The sequence below is a fragment of the Ovis canadensis genome, chromosome 23 (genome assembly GCF_042477335.2).
Source record: "Ovis canadensis isolate MfBH-ARS-UI-01 breed Bighorn chromosome 23, ARS-UI_OviCan_v2, whole genome shotgun sequence".
Taxonomy (NCBI): Eukaryota; Metazoa; Chordata; class Mammalia; order Artiodactyla; family Bovidae; genus Ovis; species Ovis canadensis.
Window position 1 is genome coordinate 55,640,132 of NC_091267.1, and position 19,014 is coordinate 55,659,145.

At 44.9% G+C, this 19,014-nt stretch overlaps 1 protein-coding gene across 2 annotated transcripts in view; it reads left to right on the plus strand.

Annotated features, from left to right (window-relative positions):
* Nucleotides 1-19,014, plus strand: part of VAPA (VAMP associated protein A) — a 48,620-nt gene that overhangs the window by 11,561 nt on the left and 18,045 nt on the right. Inside the window, exon 3 of one of the 2 annotated variants that reach the window (XM_069568654.1) lies at nt 906-1,748. In XM_069568654.1, the coding sequence (XP_069424755.1) occupies nt 1,670-1,748 (79 nt within the window). In that variant the 5' untranslated portion in view covers nt 906-1,669. Of the gene's footprint in view, nt 1-905; nt 1,749-19,014 lie in introns of those variants that run through there. The other variant, XM_069568653.1, reaches the window with a different exon arrangement.

Below are 19,014 nucleotides of genomic sequence, written 5' to 3' on the forward strand. Positions count from 1 at the left end.
TGCCTGGAGAATCCCCTGGACAGAGTGTCTTGGCGGGCTACAGTCCATGGGGTCGCAGGGAGTCGACAGGACTGAGGACGCACGCATTTCAAACAAATTAAGCTCTGGCAGCCTGTTGAAGGTACACTTGCTCTCCTTGGGCACAGCCTACAGCCTGGTGCGCATGCTAGGTTAGCTACTCCGGAGAGCTGTTCCTAAGTGAGTTCCGATGCCTGGACTGCAGTGAGGACGTGGACTCTGTGTCCACGGCTAGGCCACTGTCCCATTTGTCTGGTTTGTTTTCTAGACCAACTGGGCTCCTCCTCCACCGCGGCAGCATCATTTGAGCGTTGTTTGGCGGTGCTTCCCAGGGATTTGAATTCCAGCAGCACCATGACGGTTGATTTACAGCACACTCATTTGTTTCACGTTCCTGTCCCCGACTACCCTGGCGATCCGTTAAGGACTGGTCAGCAACTCTGCTGTTGGCATTTTTTCCTCCTTCAGCTCAGTTTACTACAGGCTATCTTAAATGCTGCAGATGGAATTCTCTGCCAACATGTGAACGTGACAACTGTTTTGCTTTGGGCTCATCGTTATCAATCAAAACTGAGGATGAGACAGAGCAACAAACACTGTAGATTCTGACTATTATTTCCAGTTTGATAACGCTTGCCTCATCAGGTCCCCAACGACGCGTCCTCGACAGAGGAGGTGTGTTTCTTCAAGGGCTTTTGCATCCCAGAAGAGAATTCGGGAAGCAGGAGCGCTTGGACTGGAGAACCACAGCTGTACCGACGGAGGGATGGATAGAATTAGGGAGGGAGCATACTAACAGATCCTGGCATGTTTTCCTCTGGGAAGCTTCTATACTTCTAACCGAGGAACCTCGGGGCAGTCTCCAAAAGTTGTTTTTCTTTTTTCAGGGCATATGAGACATCCTTTGGGAACCAAAATGAGTGTTGGCACGCGTCACCCCAGCCTCCAACCGACCCTTCTTCCCGCCCGCGCTCAGCCGCTACTACAATTCCCAGCAAGCACCACGCAGCGCCGCAGGAGGACCGGTCCGGCTGGAGACCCCGCCCCGCCCGTAGCATGCTGGGAGTTGTAGTCCACGATCCGGTTCGCTCCTACTTCTGCTATTTGCCATTCCCGCTTGGCAGATGGCGATGGGCTACCATAGCGGGTTTTCCAGTCTAGTCTCGTAACTGCAGCTAAACGTGACCGAGGATTGCTCCCTCCCGCTCTGCGGTGCGCGCCGCGTCAGTGCCAGGGAGCTGAGCTCCGCCCCGTCCACGCCCGCTCCCTTGACAGCTGGGCTAGGCTCAGAGCACGGCGGGCCAGGGACGCGCAGGCGCAGCAGCCGGTCGCGCCTGGCGGCGTGGAGGGCGGGCCAGGCGCGAGAAATCGCGGCCGCCGGGGCGCGCACGTAGGCACGCAGAGGCGTCACGTGGGGCGCCGAAGATCGCAGTGCGCGTGGCCGCGGCGGCTGGTGTGGGGTTGAGTCAGTTGTGAGACCCGGGGCTGCGGACCGGCGAGCGGCCCAGCTAGTCGCCGACAGAGCGGCGGGTGTCGGGTTCGGGAGCCGAGCGCTGGCCCTGCGTCGAGCCGGGCCGACCCGCGCCGCCGCCGCCCCCCGCCCGCAGCCAGCGACCCGCCGCGGGCGCGCCCCCGCTCTGCGCTGTCTCCGATGGCGTCCGCCTCCGGGACCATGGCGAAGCACGAGCAGATCCTGGTCCTCGACCCGCCCACAGACCTCAAATTCAAAGGTGGGCAGGGGCGGCCTGCGGGAGCGGCGGGCTTGGGGTGGCGACCGCGCCCGGTGGGCCCCCTCCCCCGCCGCCCGCGCCCGGCCCGGCCCCGCCCGCGCGGGCGCGCGCGCCCCTCCCGCCTCCCGCCGCCATCTTGCGGCCCGCGGGCGCCTCGCTGCGGCGGCGGCCTCGTCCTTGGCCCGCGGGCCGGGGCGGGGTCCGGGCGTGGGCGGCTGGCCGGGGACTCGGGGCAGGCTGGGCGGTCGTCGGTCTGGCGCGGGCGCGGGCCGGGCTTTGCGTCAGTGGGCCGGAGGCGGCTGGACGTCCTCCGCGCTGGGCGACACCTGCGCGGGGCGTCACCTGCGCGGGGACCCGGGGGCCGCGGGAGCGACTCGGGCAGTTCTGCTGGGGATGCTGCGGGCGCGGGGAGCTTGCGGAGTCCGTGACTCGTCCTTGATTCCCGGGGCCCCACGAGCACAGGGGCTTGGGACTGTGAGGCCGCTCCAGTGCTTTAGAGAATCAAACCGAAAGAAGTGGAGTGCGAAAGAAAACACCTTGGTTTCCGTAGGACAGGTTTTAAATAGTTTTAGGAGCTTTAAGATGTTGTATTCTGCCGCTATGAGAGTAGTGTTGTATAAACCCTGTATTTTGCAAGGTCTTCAGTTCATTTGCGAGTTTCTTTGAATGGACATGTCAGTGAGCCGCGTGTTAGGTGAGAATTCGGCTTTTTAGACGACTCCACGAAATACTTAGAGAGGCTTCCTAAGTGCATTTTATTGTAGCAAGTTTATGGGCGTAACGTGAGTTTACAAAGTTTTCGCTGAAAGGGGGAAATAAAAGACTTAGGGGAATCATGAATACCAAAGTTCAGGTAATACCTAACTCTAGCTGTTACCTGAGAATGGAAGAATTTAATGTAAACCTTTATGGTAGGTAGGTCTTCTGAGAATTTAAGTGTTTTGTACTTATTTTGGGGGAGGCTGATTTTACAGAGGAAGTTTTCTCCTTGTTAATCCGTGTGTGTTGCCATTAGGGACTTGGACGCCGTTAAAACTAGTTTTAGGTCAAGAAGTATTTATAAGTCGGACAGTTTCTTCTTAGAGAAGTCAGTATGAAGTCATACTTCAGTATGTTTCAATGACATGCTTCCTGGCTCAGTCGTCTCTGTCTCTGCTGATTCCATGGACTGTAGCCCGCCAGGCTCGTCTGTCCATGGGATTCTCCAGGCAGGAATACTGCCGTGGGTTGTCATTTCCTTCTCCAGGGGATCTTCCCCACCCCGGAATCGAATCTCCGTTTCTTAAGTCTCTTGAATTGCGGGTGAACTTTTTACCGGCGAAATCTTCCTTGGATTCTTTACCGTTTCAGTAGTAAGAGGCTAATAATAGCAAAGAGGCAAGTTAAAGGAACAACCAAAACCCCGACCCAGAGACTTGCCAGATGCTTATTTTAGGTATTGAAGAATTACTAGCTATGATTACAGAACGGATTCTTGTGTTATGGATGAAAGTAATTCACAAGGCCTATTAAAGTTTGGACATTAGTTGACTTTTTTAAAAAAGGATTTCATGGAAAAGTTTATAGGGACACATAGTCAGCTGGGCCATTTACTTAGCAAACACTATTGAAAGCTTTGTACCATCTCTATATTTGATGAAGAGTATTCAACAATGAATAATTTATTCAGCAAACATCAGCTTATATTTGGGGATTCAGTGCTAAGCAAGGTGGAGAAAAGACCCACAGTTAGTTTGTAGTTTAAGGAGTAAAACATGTTTTTTTCTTAGTGCTTGAACTCCCAGACGGAAGAGGCACTCAGATGCTGTAACAGAGGCAAAACAAGTATGAGGAAAGAAGCCCCTTCTTCCTTCCTCCCCACTTGTTTTCGGAGGAGTTGCTCAGTCGCAAAGTCCTGTATGGCTCTGTGACCCCCATGGGCTGTACTGTAGCGCATTGGGCTCCACCCTCCTGCACTGTCTCCCGGAATTTGCTCATTGTTGGGTGATGCTATTTAACCATCTCATCCTCTGCCACGCCCTTCTTTTTGCCTTGAGTTTTTCCCAACATCAGGATCTTTTCCAATGAGTTGGCTCTTCGCATCAGGTGGCCAAAGTATTGGAGCTTCAGCATCAACATCAGTCCTTCCAATGGCTATTCAGGGTTGATTTTCTTTAGGATTGACCAGTTTGATCTGCTTGAAGTCCAAGGGACTCTGAAGAGTCTTATCCGACATCTTTATTGGCTTGCTTTCAAATGGGGAAGTGGGAGGGCAGGTCATGGGAATGGTTTGCTCCTTTCCTGAGGTGAGAAAAGGTTGGCTTGTGCTTGGGCACCCACGGTGTGCTGTGTGCCTCTGTAAGAGTAGAGGATGGGAAGGATTGGGAGGCTACATTTGGTGCCATTTGATTCCTTCCTTCCTTAAAAGTTATTCTTTTAGTCAGAGGTAAATAAGTTCTTGATGGAAACCTCTCTGTATTCCAAAGACCAGTTCAGCATTAAGTGAGGAGACTCATTTGGAATCAGCAATTCTCTTCATACTAATTTGATGATGGTGTGAAAAAAATCTTTAAACTCTACTTTAAATCATCTGTAGTTTTTAGTTGAAGTGGAAGTCTGTTAAAGGATATTTTTTTACAAAATGTAAAAAATCTTCTGGTAGATTTATTTGAATTATTTTAACTTTACATTTGATTAAGATAGTTTCTCCAAGAATGAGTCATTTAATCATTCTGAGATTGTATGGTGCATTTTTCTGTTACATGCATAATAAAGTCATCTTGCTATGAATTATTGGCACTTTGCACTATTTTGGAGAAGCAAATAACTGTTTAATACATTTCCTACATTAATATTTTATTCTAGTTTGTTTTATACGATTGTTTATATGAAAGTACTTTTATAATGTCATGAACTCTGAAGTAGTTTTTTCGTTGCATTAGTAAAGAAAAAGATGTAGATATTTTAAAATTCTGTTTTTTGAGCTTTGGCAGTAATTTGACCTAGAATTCAGGTGTGAAATTTGGTATTACATGTGAGACTTTTTTGGGGTGGCGGTCTTTAAAGTGTTTATTTACTCTTGTAAAAATTTTTCCTTTGTATTATACAACATTTTATTTTTCTAGCCTGTTCATTTTGGAGGAAAGTTTGGAGAAGAAAGTTTAGAAAGTGCTGAAATAACTTGTGAATATATTCTTCCTGGCCATGATCAGAGAAAGGAAAATAGATGAAAATCATTGTGTTGAAGGGGGCCCATAGTAATAGCATCAGTAAAGAAAACTAAGCGCTCTGAGTGACCAGGGACCAGTGATGTTCAGACGAAGCATCTTTGGATAGCAGCACATCAGGAGAAAAAGATCCAAGAGAGGATGGAGACTGCGCCTCCTCTTGGTGGGCATGTGGCACAGGTGTAGGTGTTCCAGCTCACTCACATTTCATAGCGGCTACATCAGACCCCTGGCGTGATTCCCCACACCCTGGACATGGATGTCATATCTTCCTTAGCAGTTTTCAGGGAGCTCTCGATTGCCCTCTGGGTGAGAGTGTAACTCTTAGTGTGGCATACACGCCCTCTGGGATGTGCTGTCCCCTCTTGTAACACCTGTTCGTCGGCACACGTCCACACTTCCCTGAGAAGGCAGAGCCCTTCTCATGTCCAAGCTTGTTGGTTCTGCTGGTTTTGCTGGTTAAGGTAGAGATGCTCATGACTCAGACCCTGTTCCAACAGGTATTTTCTCTGTCACATTTTCAACCACTGGCTTCTTCCTTTAAACATACGAACACATACACCTAAGTCTTTCCTTTTAAAAACAAACAAACCAGCAAAATATTGTACTTCCTTGACTCCCAGCTCCCCGTGCTCTCGTGTCTCCTGGGCTTTGTTTCCTTTGCGCTCAGGCTTCTTGGAAAAGCAGTTGGAGTGCCGGGTCTCTTCTGATGGCCCCTGTGGTGGCCACGGTGCTCTCTCTCTCCCTGGCCCTGCCTTTGGCCCTTGCCAGGGTTGACAGCTCACTTTTTAATAATGCGATTCTTCTGACTCCTGTGACACAGTTGTTCTCCCGCCTTCGTTTTGCCTGCATCATTTGTGACCTCCTTTTTCTTAAATGCTCGTGTTTTTGAGATTCTGATTTGGTTTCAATTTTATCTCACTCTGAACTTCCCTCATTCAGTCTTCCTTGTTTTGAGGGCTTCTCTGTCTCCTTCATGCTCTTTTCACACATTGCTACACACCCAAATCTGTGTTGAGTTCAGAGTTAAAATCAGCTTTGGGGGATTCCTAGTGGTACAGTGGTTAAGACTCTGTGCTTTGACTGCAGGGGGCATGGGTTTGATCCCAGGTTGGGAAATTCCTCATGTTGCCAGTGGAGGCGGGGATCCGCTTTGGAGTACATACTGATTGGGTGCATGCATGCTAAGTTGCTTCAGTCATGTCCGACTCTTTGCAACCCCATGGACTGTGGCCCACCGCACTCCTGTCCATGGAATTCTCCAGGCAAGAATGCTGGAGTGGGTCCCCATGTCCCCTCCAGGGGGACCGCCCCACCCAGGGGTCGAGCCTGTGCCTCTTTTCTGTCTCGCTCATTGGCAGGTGGGTTCTGTACCACATACTTACTACTTCTTGACTGTCCTGGACTTGAATGTTGCTCAGGTGGCTCCCTCGGAGAAGTCAGTGGCACCCCACTCCAGTACTCTTGCCTGGAAAATCCCATGGATGGAGGAGCCTGGAAGGCTGCAGTCCGTGGGGTCGCTAAGAGTGGGATGCGACTTAACGACTTCACTTTCACGTATTGGAGAAGGAAATGGCAATCCACTCCAGTGTTCTTGCCTGGAGAATCCCAGGGACAGGGGAGCCTGGTGGGCTGCCGTCTCTGGGGTTGCACGGAGTCGGACACGACTGAAGCGACTTAGTAGCAGCAGCAGCAGCAGCAGGTGGCTCCCTGGTAGCTCACCTGGTAAAGAAACTACCTGCAACGCAGGAGACTGGTTTGATTCCTGGTTTGGCACGGTCCCCTGGAGAAGGGATAGCCTACCCGCTCCAGTGTTCTTGCCTGGAGAATCCCCACGGATAGAGGAACTTGGCAGGCAACGGCCCATGAGGTCGTAAAGAGTCAGACACGACTGAGTGACTAAGCACAGCACAAGTGGTGGCTCAGTGGTAAAGAATCCACCTGCAATGAGGGGGACCTGGGTTTGATCCCTGGGTTGCAGGCCCCCTGGAAAAGGAAATGGCAACCGCTCTAGTATTCTTGCCTGGGAAATCCATGGACAGAGGAGCCTGGCGGGCTGCAGTCCATGGGGTCACAATGAGTAGGACTCGACTCAGACATGCACAGACATCTCAAACTCTGCGTATCCTGAACTGTGCTTTTTATGTGCACGCCTGCTTCTCTTCCTATGTTATTAATTTCTTTTTTGTGGCATCTTGATTACTCATTCCAGAAATGCTGTGCACATCTAATGATTAAAATCTGTATTTTTGCATTCAAAAGATAACTTGACTCTCTCCTGTTAAATGCAGCTCAGTTTCTCAATCCATTCAGCTATATAAGAAAGAGTTGAATTTCTGCTATATGTGATACACGTTGGATTAAGTGTTGGAAATACAGTTTTGAGTAAAAGAATCTTTATTTTTAAGAGGTGATTGTCATGGGAGCAGTGGAAGCTAATCAGATCATCAGAAGACAAATAAGCTTTGAAGAGTCTGTGGTGCTGTGAGAACGTGGAATAGGGGTCTTTGATGTGGTCAAGGAAGGCTGCCACAGATTGACTAAGATTCCAAGAGTGAGTGGAAGTTACCTGGGTGAAGAGAAAAGGAGCACTCTCCTGGAGCGGCAGGTGCAAGCGTTCTGAGGCAGGAGGGTGTGGTGTTTGGCGTGTTAAATAACCTCTCCTGTGTTTACAAGGCTGCGGGGTCAATACCCCAGTCGCTTGGTCAGCCAGGATGCATGGGTGTTGGCTTAGTACTGTTTTTATCCTGACCCACTGTTGATCTTCAGTGGGTAGAAGGCAGAGGTGTGGAGGTAGTGGGCTGACACCACGTTTGTGTTGACAGGAGTGTTGTAATCTGGTCATAGTGTGGACTTGTGTTGGAGGGAGCTAGAGATGACCCAGGCTGTGGTTGCCGTCCACGCAGGTGCTGACTGCTGGAGGGGCAGTGGTGGGGATGGTGAGAAGTTTGACGGGGTCTGTTGGGTGTGTGCACGGGGGGAGAGTGTCCGGACAGCGCTGCGGTCTCTGGCTGCACAGCTGGAGAGGGCAGCTGGCAGATGCTGGCCGAATTCAGGGGCGTTGGAGAGCACCTGCGGGAAGGTCGTGACCTCATCAGATAGGGTAGCTGCCTTTAGGTCCTCCAGCTGGACTTACGGAGGGAACCCAGGGGCATTTGGGGGTCCATGTGCCTGACTTGGGAGGGATCTGGACTTGGCTTGTTTCTTCGCTTCAGGTGATTCTCTTTCCTCTATCGGTCAGCAGGCTGGTCTCCTTTCTCCTTGTGTCCCACTTCCTCCAGCCTGTCATCCTCACGGATGCTGAAAGAACTGCCCTTTGAAAAGTGCACACCTGATCCCATTGCTTCCCTGGTTGAAGAACCTGCAGCATCTTCCTGTTATGCACTTACTGGAGCCGAGATCCAGCCTGCCTCTTCAGTTCACCTCTGCTGTAGCTTTGCTTGCATGCAGCGGTTTCACCAGACACTGTCGGTGCTGCGGACCTCTGCATGCTCTTTTCCGAATGTCGTCCCCTCCTGTCCGGAGGGCTGTCTCCCCTGCAGGAGCCCTACCTCCAGTGCCGTCTCTGGCTCTCCAGGCCCTGGGCCACTGCTGTTTTCTTGACCCTGTCCTCATTGCTGCTCACTGGCAATTACCGCACTCACCACATGGCACAGTACTGATGTTTGCATACTTTTCTCTCACAAGCTGTTTGTGAAGCGCTTGAGGATATGCCCATTTATTTTTATATCTGTGATAACAAGATCTGGCCTGGGGTGATTGCCCAGTCAGTGTTGATGGCGTTAATAAGACTCAGACCATCTCTCTGTCCTGTAATTGTCGTTGTTTTAGCCTTGCATCTTTCAGCAGATGCTTCATCTGTCTTTGCAGGTAGTGTTTTCAGAGCTTTGTAGTTCCAGAAAAGGGTATTTTGTTAAGAGCTGACTACTGTGCTTCACTTTTTTCATTTGTGAAGTGAGAAGCAGAGGTGGGTGATTTCTCGGAGGTGGTCTGACTGTAAAGGTTTGTGAATGCATAGGATGGTTGCGTGCAGAACGGAAACACAATTCTTGTATGAAATGGAAGAACATAAGAATTGGGAGACCTTGATGAGGTTCTTCTGAGTTTGGTATTTTGTGATTGTTAGTATTGGTAATTTTGTTGTTGTTTTTGTATTGTAATAGTTACCTGTTACTTTTTCTTTCAATAAAGTTTTCCTTAACCATGTGAGGCAAGTCTGTTAGCAAGGACCCCTTTATCATTGCTTTCAGAGGTGCTTGCTAACTCTTTTTCTTGTTGCTTCTGTTATTTTTACTGACCCTGCAGTGAACTCCTGTCTTTTAGAGGATATAGTAGTTAATATAGCATGGATCTTGCTTTCCATAATAAAAAATTGGTTTAAAAGAAAATAATATTTGCCAGTTTATTAAACTTTACAGACCACAAAATGTAATACTGTGTGAGCACTAAAGAAACTTCTTGATTAAGAAAAATTAAAGGTAAAGGGAGGGTTAGTTATTTTTGCAAATGCTTGTTTACTGGGTTTATTATGCTTAAAGTATGACTCAGATTACTCTAAAATTCCTTATGAAAACTTGCAAAACATCCATAAAAAACTTTCTATATACTTAATGAACCTCTGTACTCTTTAATAGCTTCATATAATCTTAAGTTTAATGATTATTAGTATTTTACTGTTTTGGAGAGAGTAGGATTACTGCAGTATTTTAAACAAATTCTGGCTATCATAACATCTCAAGCCTGAATATTTGAGCTTACATTTCTAATAAAAAAAAAGAGGCTTTTTCTTTACATAATCATGACACCATTGTCACTTAATAAAACCAAAAGTAATTCTTCAGTAATCTGATGTCTGGTCTGTTGAAATCTCCCTATAGTGCTAATTTTTGGTTGCTGGGTGTCACGTTGTCCTAATCTTTGGCAGTGCCTTGTCCACCTGCTTTTTATCACACCATTCACTTGTTGAAAAGACCCCGTCGTTGTCCAGTGGAGTGTCCCAGACTTGCGGTATTTCTGGTATGTATTTCCTGTAAGTTTGGAGTTGGGTTTAAGGGCTTGAAGATTCAGGTTTCAGTATTTTTTTGGTGCAGATACTTCATCGATGGAATTGTATCACATCAGGTGATGATGGCTGCTTGTCCCCCTTCTAGTGATGCCGAGTTGATTGGGGATGACACCCTTATCCCGCCTGTGAGAAGTTGCATAAATATGAGTGCATTTATGGTAATATGTGTGAGGAAAAAGATCAGAAAGAAAAGGACGTTAGCAGTCCTCAGATCTACTTTAGGATGCTTTTGTTTTTACTTTTCTGTGTTTTTCAAGATTTCTGCATAAACATTCAGTGCTTTTCATAGTAAGTAAGAGAAAAAATTATTTTATTAGACTTGATACTTTGGGAGATTATATCCAAAGTTTCAGTTGTCCTACAATGAGGTGACTATGTAAGGTCAATAGAAAACAAATCTGTAACCATCCAGTAACAGTTAAAATTAAGGCATATGAAGACAAGTAGAAAACCATGTTTGTTTGAAAGTGAACCTAATTTATAAATTATAGCTATCCTGTGACAGCTGACAAATTGAGCTCCTACTGCCAGCATCAGTTGGTGGTCCCTGGTGAGAAGCGTGGCAGATTGTTGAGGGTGTTTATTTCTCAGAGAATCGGCCCTACCCGCAGACTATTTAAGAGCAGTGTGGACGCTCACAGGAGCCCTCCCTCTATGTCCAGACTACTGAACTCATTGGTCTCGTGGTGGGCATCTCCCCCAGGCTGGACCGTGTATGTATGGATGGCTGACAGTCAGTATTTTGATGTCTCCTCTTTAAACTTCAGACTTTTGAGGTCACAGAGGCTAGGAGACAGTGGCTGGAGAGGGCCCTGTGCATGCAGAAGAAGCTAGCTGAGAGGAAGGGGAGAGCAGATGACACAGAGCTTGTGGATCCAGGTGGCAGTTTCTCTTGGAAGTAGCCTTTTGTGAGGCCAGCTGTACTTCATTTCCTGTGCCATAGATTGAGTGCATCTTTAGAATCAACTCTTGATATGATTGTATTCTTCCTAGTAAAACTCCTTGCTTAAATAAAATTAGACTACAGAACTTCTGAGAATATGTTCAACTTGATGACTGTGACACGTTTCACTTTACAAAAATAATCTCCACCAACGTCTTAAATTTTATAGCTGCCATCTTTGATGCTGTGTTATTAATATGCTATAGTTTGCTTAGCTGCTTTTCTCTGACATTTGGGATGTTCACTGTGGTAGAGTTACTGCCAACATTTGGTACTGTTTTCAAAATTCATGTTTAAATTAATGAGATGTTTAGTTATTTGTATTTCAACTTTTAAAGGATATGATTGGATTCAGTTGCCATTTTAAAAAATAGATATGTTAAAGAATTGTTAATATGAGAGGACTTTAAAGTACTAGTTTGCAGTATAATTCGACAAGTTTCTTATGGGCTACATTTTGACAGCCTTTTATTTTGTAGTTCTATGTTTCATATATATGTATTTATACACATATATTTGTTTTGGTGCTTGGACAGTCTGACATAAATTGGAGTGACGGGTATACCTTTGAAGGTATAGAGTACCTTTGCGTCAACAGTGTGTGTTTTCTGTTTGTTTTTCTCCATGAACAGATTTTACTTATATAGCTTATAGGGGAAGATGAATTCCTTGGTTTTGTTTTCTGAGTATGGTTCATACTGAAAAACATCTCAATAACCACATCTTCCAAAGATAGCTTTTTTTGTATCATCTCAGTACCCCCACCCTGACTTTAAAAATAAAAGCTTTTATGAATAAGCTAATATGAATTCATGTTTAAAAATGCCTTCTGACTGTAAAATCAGTGCTTAATGTCAAAAGTTGAGAAAGTATAGAACAGTATAAAGCAAATTCTAAATCCTACCACGTAATAACACCTGTTGCTGCTGCTGCTAAGTCGCTTCAGTTGTGTCCGACTCTGTGCGACCCCATAGACTGCAGCCCACCAGGCTCCCCTGTCCCTGGGATTCTCCAGGCAAGAACACTGGAGTGGGTTGCCATTTCCTTCTCCAATACGTGAAAGTGAAGTCGCTCAGTCGCATCCCACTCTTAGCGACCCCATGGACTGCAGCCTTCCAGGCTCCTCTGTCCATGGGATTTTCTAGGCAAGAGTACTGGAGTGGGGTGCCATTGCCTTCTCCATAAAATTTATAGTATTGTGATAATTTTTTTAATAACTGTTTTGCTTCTAGTCTAACAAGAGCTTTAGATTTATAAGTGGTGCTAAAAAAACATTTATTTCAAGTTCTCCCCAAAGTATCCATTTCTCTTTTATTCTTTCCCATCCTGCCTACCTAGGTTTTAAAAAGTAGTCTAAACTCTTAAGATATGAAGCACTTATTTCTGTTTTAATGAAGGTGTTCACTTAAGCAGCCTCCACATTTAATATTTAATTGCAAGCATTAAATTTTATGTGTGGGTACATATGATTTTTCTTTATAATGTTGCACCGTGGAAGAACATAAAGTTTATATAAAAATGTTACAAGTCAGATTGTTTTATTTCTTTGTGAAGACAGTGCAGTTGTGTATTCTCTCCCATTCGTTTTCAGTACAGTGTCACAAAGATTGTTTACCTCAGAGTGAGCAGTCACTGTGTCAGAAGGTTAGAAAGAGTACTCCTAAAATGTTTAGTAGCTTTATGCTGAATGTCAGTAAGGCTGTGATCATCTGAGATTGGATTATCTGCCTTGCTTCCCTGGAGTAGTAGGTGTTTTCTGATTAAGGCAGTAAAGTTGTTCCTAAATGTCATGTAGTTTTAGGACTGAGAGGAGTTTAGGAATTGGAGCTGGTTTTGTCTGCTGAGCTGGAGTAGGGGGTTAGGCTGTGCTGGAGAAGTGACAGGATTTGTTCAAGGGCACTCCCCCCACCCCCCGCCGCCCTACCTCCCACAGGGAGGATGAGAGTCAGTGCTTTGACTTCATGGTGCCCATGCTTCTTCACTGGCAGGTGATGGGTGAGTACTGGACTGTGTGCTCAGAACACTGCTACGTTAACTGACAGCGCTGCCAGCTAAAGAAAGGACATGGTTCCTGCCTGCTGGTCACTTGTAACCCTGACTCCAAGCCCCTAGAAATGACCCCACACTGCTACCTTAAAGTGGATTTTGGAGATTCTTCATGATGAATTCTGAAGGTTTTTTTGCTGATTATGTAATATATATAAACAAGGGCTGTGACGCAGTTTAAGAAATCAAAGACTTAATAGTTCAGTTGAGTCACACAGTCATGTCTGACTCTTTGCGACCCCGTGGACTGCAGCACTCCAGGCTTCCCTGTCCATCACCAACTCCTGGAGTTTACTCAGACTCTTGTTCATTGAGTCGGTGATGCCATCCAACCACCTCATCCTCTGTCATCCGCTTCTGCTCCTCAGGGTCTTTTCCCGTGAGTCGGTTCTTCCCATCAGGTGGCCCAAAGTATTGGAGTTTCAGCTTCAACGTCAGTCCTTCCAGTGAACACCCAGGACTGATCTCCTTTAGGATGGACTGGTTGGATCTCCTTGCAGTCCAAGGGACTCTGAAGAGTCTACTCCAACACCACAGTTCAAAAGCATCAATTCTTCAGCGCTCAGCTTTCTTTATAGTCCAACTCTCATATCCATACATGATTGCTGGAAAAACTGTAGCTTTGCCTAGACAGACCTTTGTTGGCAAAGTAATGTCTCTGCTTTTAAATATGCTATTTAGGTTGGTCATAGCTTTTCTTCAAGGAGCAAGGGTCTTTTAATTTCATGGCTGCAATCACCATCTGCAGTGATTTTGGAGTCCAAGAAAATAGTCTCTCACTGTTTCTACTGTTTCCCCATCTGTTTGCCATGAAGTGATGGGACCTGATGCCATGATCTTAGTTTTCTGAGTGTTGAGTTTTAAGCCAACTTTTTCATTCTCTTCTTTCACTTTCATCAAGAGGCTCTTTAGCGCTTCACTTTCTGCCATAAGGGTGGTGTGTTTAAATAAAATAGTGAAATTTGGCTTCTGTATTAATCTCGCGTCCATACTTTTGTAATAATGAAACCTTATGAAAAGATATACCTTAGTATCTTAATAACTACAAACCATCTTGAATTGATTCATTTTGTTTCCTGAAGTGGTCCTCTGTTTGTTTTTACACTAATGCTTGTATGATGACATTCATTCAGTACCTGCTGTGCCAGGGATTGTCCTAGCAGCTGAGGGCAAGCTGCACATGAGACTCGTCTTCACAGAGCTCACATTCTCTCTGGTCTGAGATTTCAGTATGTTTTCAGGAAAATGGAGTAAAGGTAAATATAGTTAGGTAACTTAATGTTTTAGGGCATTCTTTGGTGTAAAAGAGAAAAACTGTTTTCTTGGTGTTTGAAACTTATTTCTGGAAATGTTTTTCCTGTGGAACAAAGGGAAATACAGTAACCATTAAAAATCTTTTTCCTGTATTACTGATTTGACTTCAGTTTCATGCCTTAATGCTGCAGAAGTCAACCTAGAATGGCTTATGAATTAGGAAATAAATACAGCCAGGTAGTTCACATAGACTATGTAGAGAATTTATGAGAATTCAGGCCCTGGAGACCTGCTTTGACTTCCCACTTTCACGGTTCTGTGCTTGTCTGACCTTGGACAAGTGTTCTCATGTCTGAGTCACAGTTGTCTCATCTGTAAAATGAGAATAATAAGTAATAAAAGTATCAGCCTTGTGGCTTATTAGGGTTAGATGACATAATTCATGCAGAGTTCTTGATACTTGGTGAATGTCCAGTAAAGGCTAGGCTGTGAAAGCTGCTGTGATCACTTCAGGACGTTGAGTCTGCTTCAGCGTTCTGGGTGCTGTGGAAGGCATGGGACTCCTGGGTTTAGAGACCAGAGTGTGTGATGGTCAGGGCACTACAGGCAGCATCTTCATAGCTGTGTTGGTTTCCTTTGCCCCTTCATTCCGTGGGGTGACACAGGGCTTCAGTGTAGGCGGGTGCTGCCCATGTGGTGGATTTGTCATAGCTGAGAAACTTTGAGCCTGGGGTGCTGAATCTTTCATGATGGGCTGCACAGAAACCTGCCTGACCTTTTTCCAGAGGAAGACCTGAGCTTTATCACCCTGGATAGTAGAGAAGCCTGCTCTCTCCGGGAGGAGGTACTGTCTTCCAGGGCTGTTGACTCTGCTGCACATCCTTGGAAAGACCGACTGTGTGAAAGCCCCCAGGGCCTGCACTGGCCAAGCTGCAGAAATGCCAGGACCCATGGAGACGGGTCTGCCAGCAGGCCTCCGAGTCCCTGGTCTAAAGGACGCCACAGCCTTCGCGGGGCACCGTTCATGCACACAGCCGTTTATTCTGGAGCCGCATCCCAGAGATCTTTTCTGTTTCTGTAATACTCCATGCTGTGTTCAGGACCACGTATCCTGAAATAACGTTTGAGTCTCTTCTCAGCAAACAGATACTATTGAACTCAAGTTGGTATACATGATGAGGTGTTCAGTTTTTAGAACCTTGGAATGTAGGAAGATAAGATGGATGGACACAGACGGCTAGGTAGGTTGCTAGGTCTTACAGTAACAGCAGGTGTCAGTTGTGGAGTCTAGGTGAGGCATATACAGTTCCTATTCACAGTTGAGTTATTTTGATTTCTCTGAAATTCTTCCAAAGGCTGGGAGAAAAGGCAACTAGTCTCTCCGCGCGGCCCGCCCCCCCCCCCCCCCCCATTAGTTTTCTTTGTAACTAAACAAAGCCTGGTATCTAAAGAAAACTTTTAACAGCAATTTACATAAAAATATGGACAGATGATAACCATTTTAAAGATTTGTTTGGTTAGAGTGGTTCTACTTTTAGCTGTTTTTAGCTTAATTGGGTTCCTTTTAAGATAGGATGGTTTGGAGAACTATTTAAAAGAAAATCATTGCTCTGTATTTTAGATAGCCAGTGTTTTGTGCCTGGAATACATTTTTAGGTAAAGGAGTCAGGCAAGTCTCCCTAAGGACAGCCTTCCAGGTGGGTGGCCCTAAGCTTTTCCTACATTTCTGAAGTCTGAGGGTGCAAGTTTTTCCAGGCTTTTAAACACTGAGCCCACATTGAAGTATGTTACATTTCTGTCAGTTTGGGGCTGAGGCTAGGGTGCTGGTTTACAGGGAATGGTAACTGGTTAGAGTTAGGGTGGAGTACCTGGTGACCCCAAGTGACCCGGCTGCTTGAGAGGAGAGGAGGGCAGCCCGTGTGATGAAAAGGTAGATTTTAATAAAATTAATTTTTATTTTGTTTCTTTTCGGGAAAAGAGTTTAAATGTAATCTGTATTGTGTGGAATTTTGTTTTATGTGGAATACTTTTACGTGTAAACAGTGAAATTTCATCTCTCAAGTAGGGAATACCAGATGGTATCTGTGGTTGGTGATTAGTTTACTACCAAGTAATCTTAAATGGACTGTTGTAGTAATTGTGTTTCTAAATGTTAAACTAAGCATTTATGTTGGTCACATGGCTGGGTTTCTCTCAATTACAGGGATTGTTTTAGAAATCCTCAAAACATGAGTTTATTTCCTATGTAGTTTGCTTCAAATGTTTCACTTTTTTATCAGAAGTGCTTTTCACAGGTTTTTTCATTTTTTTTTAAGGTTATACCAGGAGTCATCTTTTCTTCAACAACAACAACAACAAACCTTTACTGTTTCTCATAAAAGAAAAACCATGTGCAGTTGATAGAATTATCAGAGTCAGTAGCCCTGTAGTCACAGCCCAGGCTCAGAAATGGAACTTGGCTTCAGCAGAGCCCTCCTCCTTTCACTGCACAGCTAACTCCTCTTTTTTAAGGTGACCATTTACATGCTTTTCTAAACAGTTTAAACACCAAAGCATTGCATGAGATATTAGTAAAGCTGGAGCGTATGGATAGAATGCAGTAGTTTTTAACCTTATTTGACACAATATCCCATTTTAACATTTTATATTTTGTAGTGCCCAGTTTTGCATTCTGAGATGAAATTCATGTATGAATTACCCACCAATGTACATAGTTTAAAATCTTAATATATGCCCTAACTATAACATACAGGAGAAGAAACTGGATTTGTAATAAAATAGGCATTTCGATGTGTAAGTGTTGGGCATGACTGTATTGGAACTAGTAGAATATCTATCCTATATAGACTATACTAGCTGTAGTGTATCTGTATATAGGTAGATAGATAGTATATCTATATAGACTGTACTGGAAGACTAGTGAAGTAGCCGGATGCCTGTGACCTCCTTCAACAAGTGAGCTTCGGTTTAAGGGAAGTGAGGCAAGAGTTGCCTGGTGGAGGCTGACTGCTTTTCTCTGACGTCTTGAAATCAGGGTGAGAGCATCCTTATGCAGTGGGTGCGCTCACATGACTGTCACGCACACACGTGTGCTGACTGTCCCAGACGTGTTGCAGGATTCACATGTCCTGAGTGGCATTGCTGTTGGTAGAATAATCTTCTGTATTGGTGAACTCAGGTTTTAGATTTTTGGAGAAAGAGAACAGAGTTTTTGCAATAGATGTATTTTTGGAAATACATAAGATGGATGGACACAGATGCAGTGTGGCTGTCTGGAGGGGTGTGGGAAGGTTTGGTGGGCCCTTGACTGCGTGGGTCTGCTTGGGCGCCGCAGGACACTGCTGTCCTGTTCCTCCCCCCAGCAGCAGCTCCTCCAGACCTCACGTCAGACAGAACACCCACATTTAATTTTGTGAGATTCTCAGAGTTTCTGTGACCTGTGAAGTGTAACATATCTCTGCCTGACGCTGCTTCCAGCTGTAAATCTGGTTCTTATGCTTGTGGTCATTAGTACTTGGTTATTTTGCATTTTAACCCGGAAAATGGCTTTGGACTCTGAACTGTCTGTTGGAAGCAACCCTTATTGAGAGACCTGGGAGGGACACAGTGGTGCAGAAAACCTCAAATTGATTTGTTAGGTGGGTTTATTACAGGTAATTTTACATTTGACTGAGAGGGTTAACCTATTCAGGTAAGAATTTGGTTTTAGTGAAATTTTTTTCTTTTGACATATTATTTTCATCTTTAGAGTTTGCATTTTCATGTCTAGAAAGATCACAATTGGTTAATTTAAGATTTATATTCCTTGATGTGCAATCTAAAATGTGAGTACTGTTTCAGAATTCATATGTTGATGAAAATTGACACATGGTCATTTAAAAAATCAGTTTAAAAAACCAGTTATTTTACCTTATTTTGAATAGTTGGCACTTTTCTCTAAAATTGGGGAGATTTTAGAACTTGAATTTAAAATGACAAGGTTACATAATTATGTTATGAAAATACAGGATTGTTCTAAATTAAGATTCATAAAATTTTAGCTATTTTACTAAGAAACTTCTGAAAACAAACTTTTAAAAATTATACTTAGCGCTAATGTTAAAATCCTAGTTGAAATAATAACATAAAAATTGATATGTTCTCAGTTACTTGTAGTAACTTGTGGATTTTGAGAATGTTAGGAAATGGGATCTGTCTCTCTTAAGATTCATAGTTTTGCCAGTGGATTCACTTGGCAGAATGCACCGCTGACGGCTTTCCCCTTGCTCCTTGGGTGGGGGTGTGGGGATGGGGTGTCAGCTGCTTGTCAAACGTGTAAGCAGCAGCAGTGCTGGGAGGAGCAGCAAGGATGAGAGATAATATGCAAATGCAGTGGGGGACTCGACTGTGAAATTAAAGTGGGCTGCCCAAGAAGTTGTAGTTCTTGTGTGTAAAAAAAAAAGCCCACTTGTTGATTTAAATACATATTTCATGTTAAAATTTTTTCTGTAACTGCTTCTCTGCCTTTGTGTTTTCTTCTAATGTTCTCTTATTTCTAGCTCCTCCCTCTCATCCCAGTTTCAAATCTTTGTTAGAAAATATAACTCAAAAACTTTTAAGCACAGATTAGAATTAATTTCTCTCCTTGGATTTGAAGTAAGTGCTTTTCCCTGGCCTTTGATTTGAAGTCTCTCTTTTCCTCTCATCAGTTTGGCCTGCTTTCCACTGCCCTCTGCACACTGTCCATTCGCTTGTGTGTGTGGTTCCCCTTCA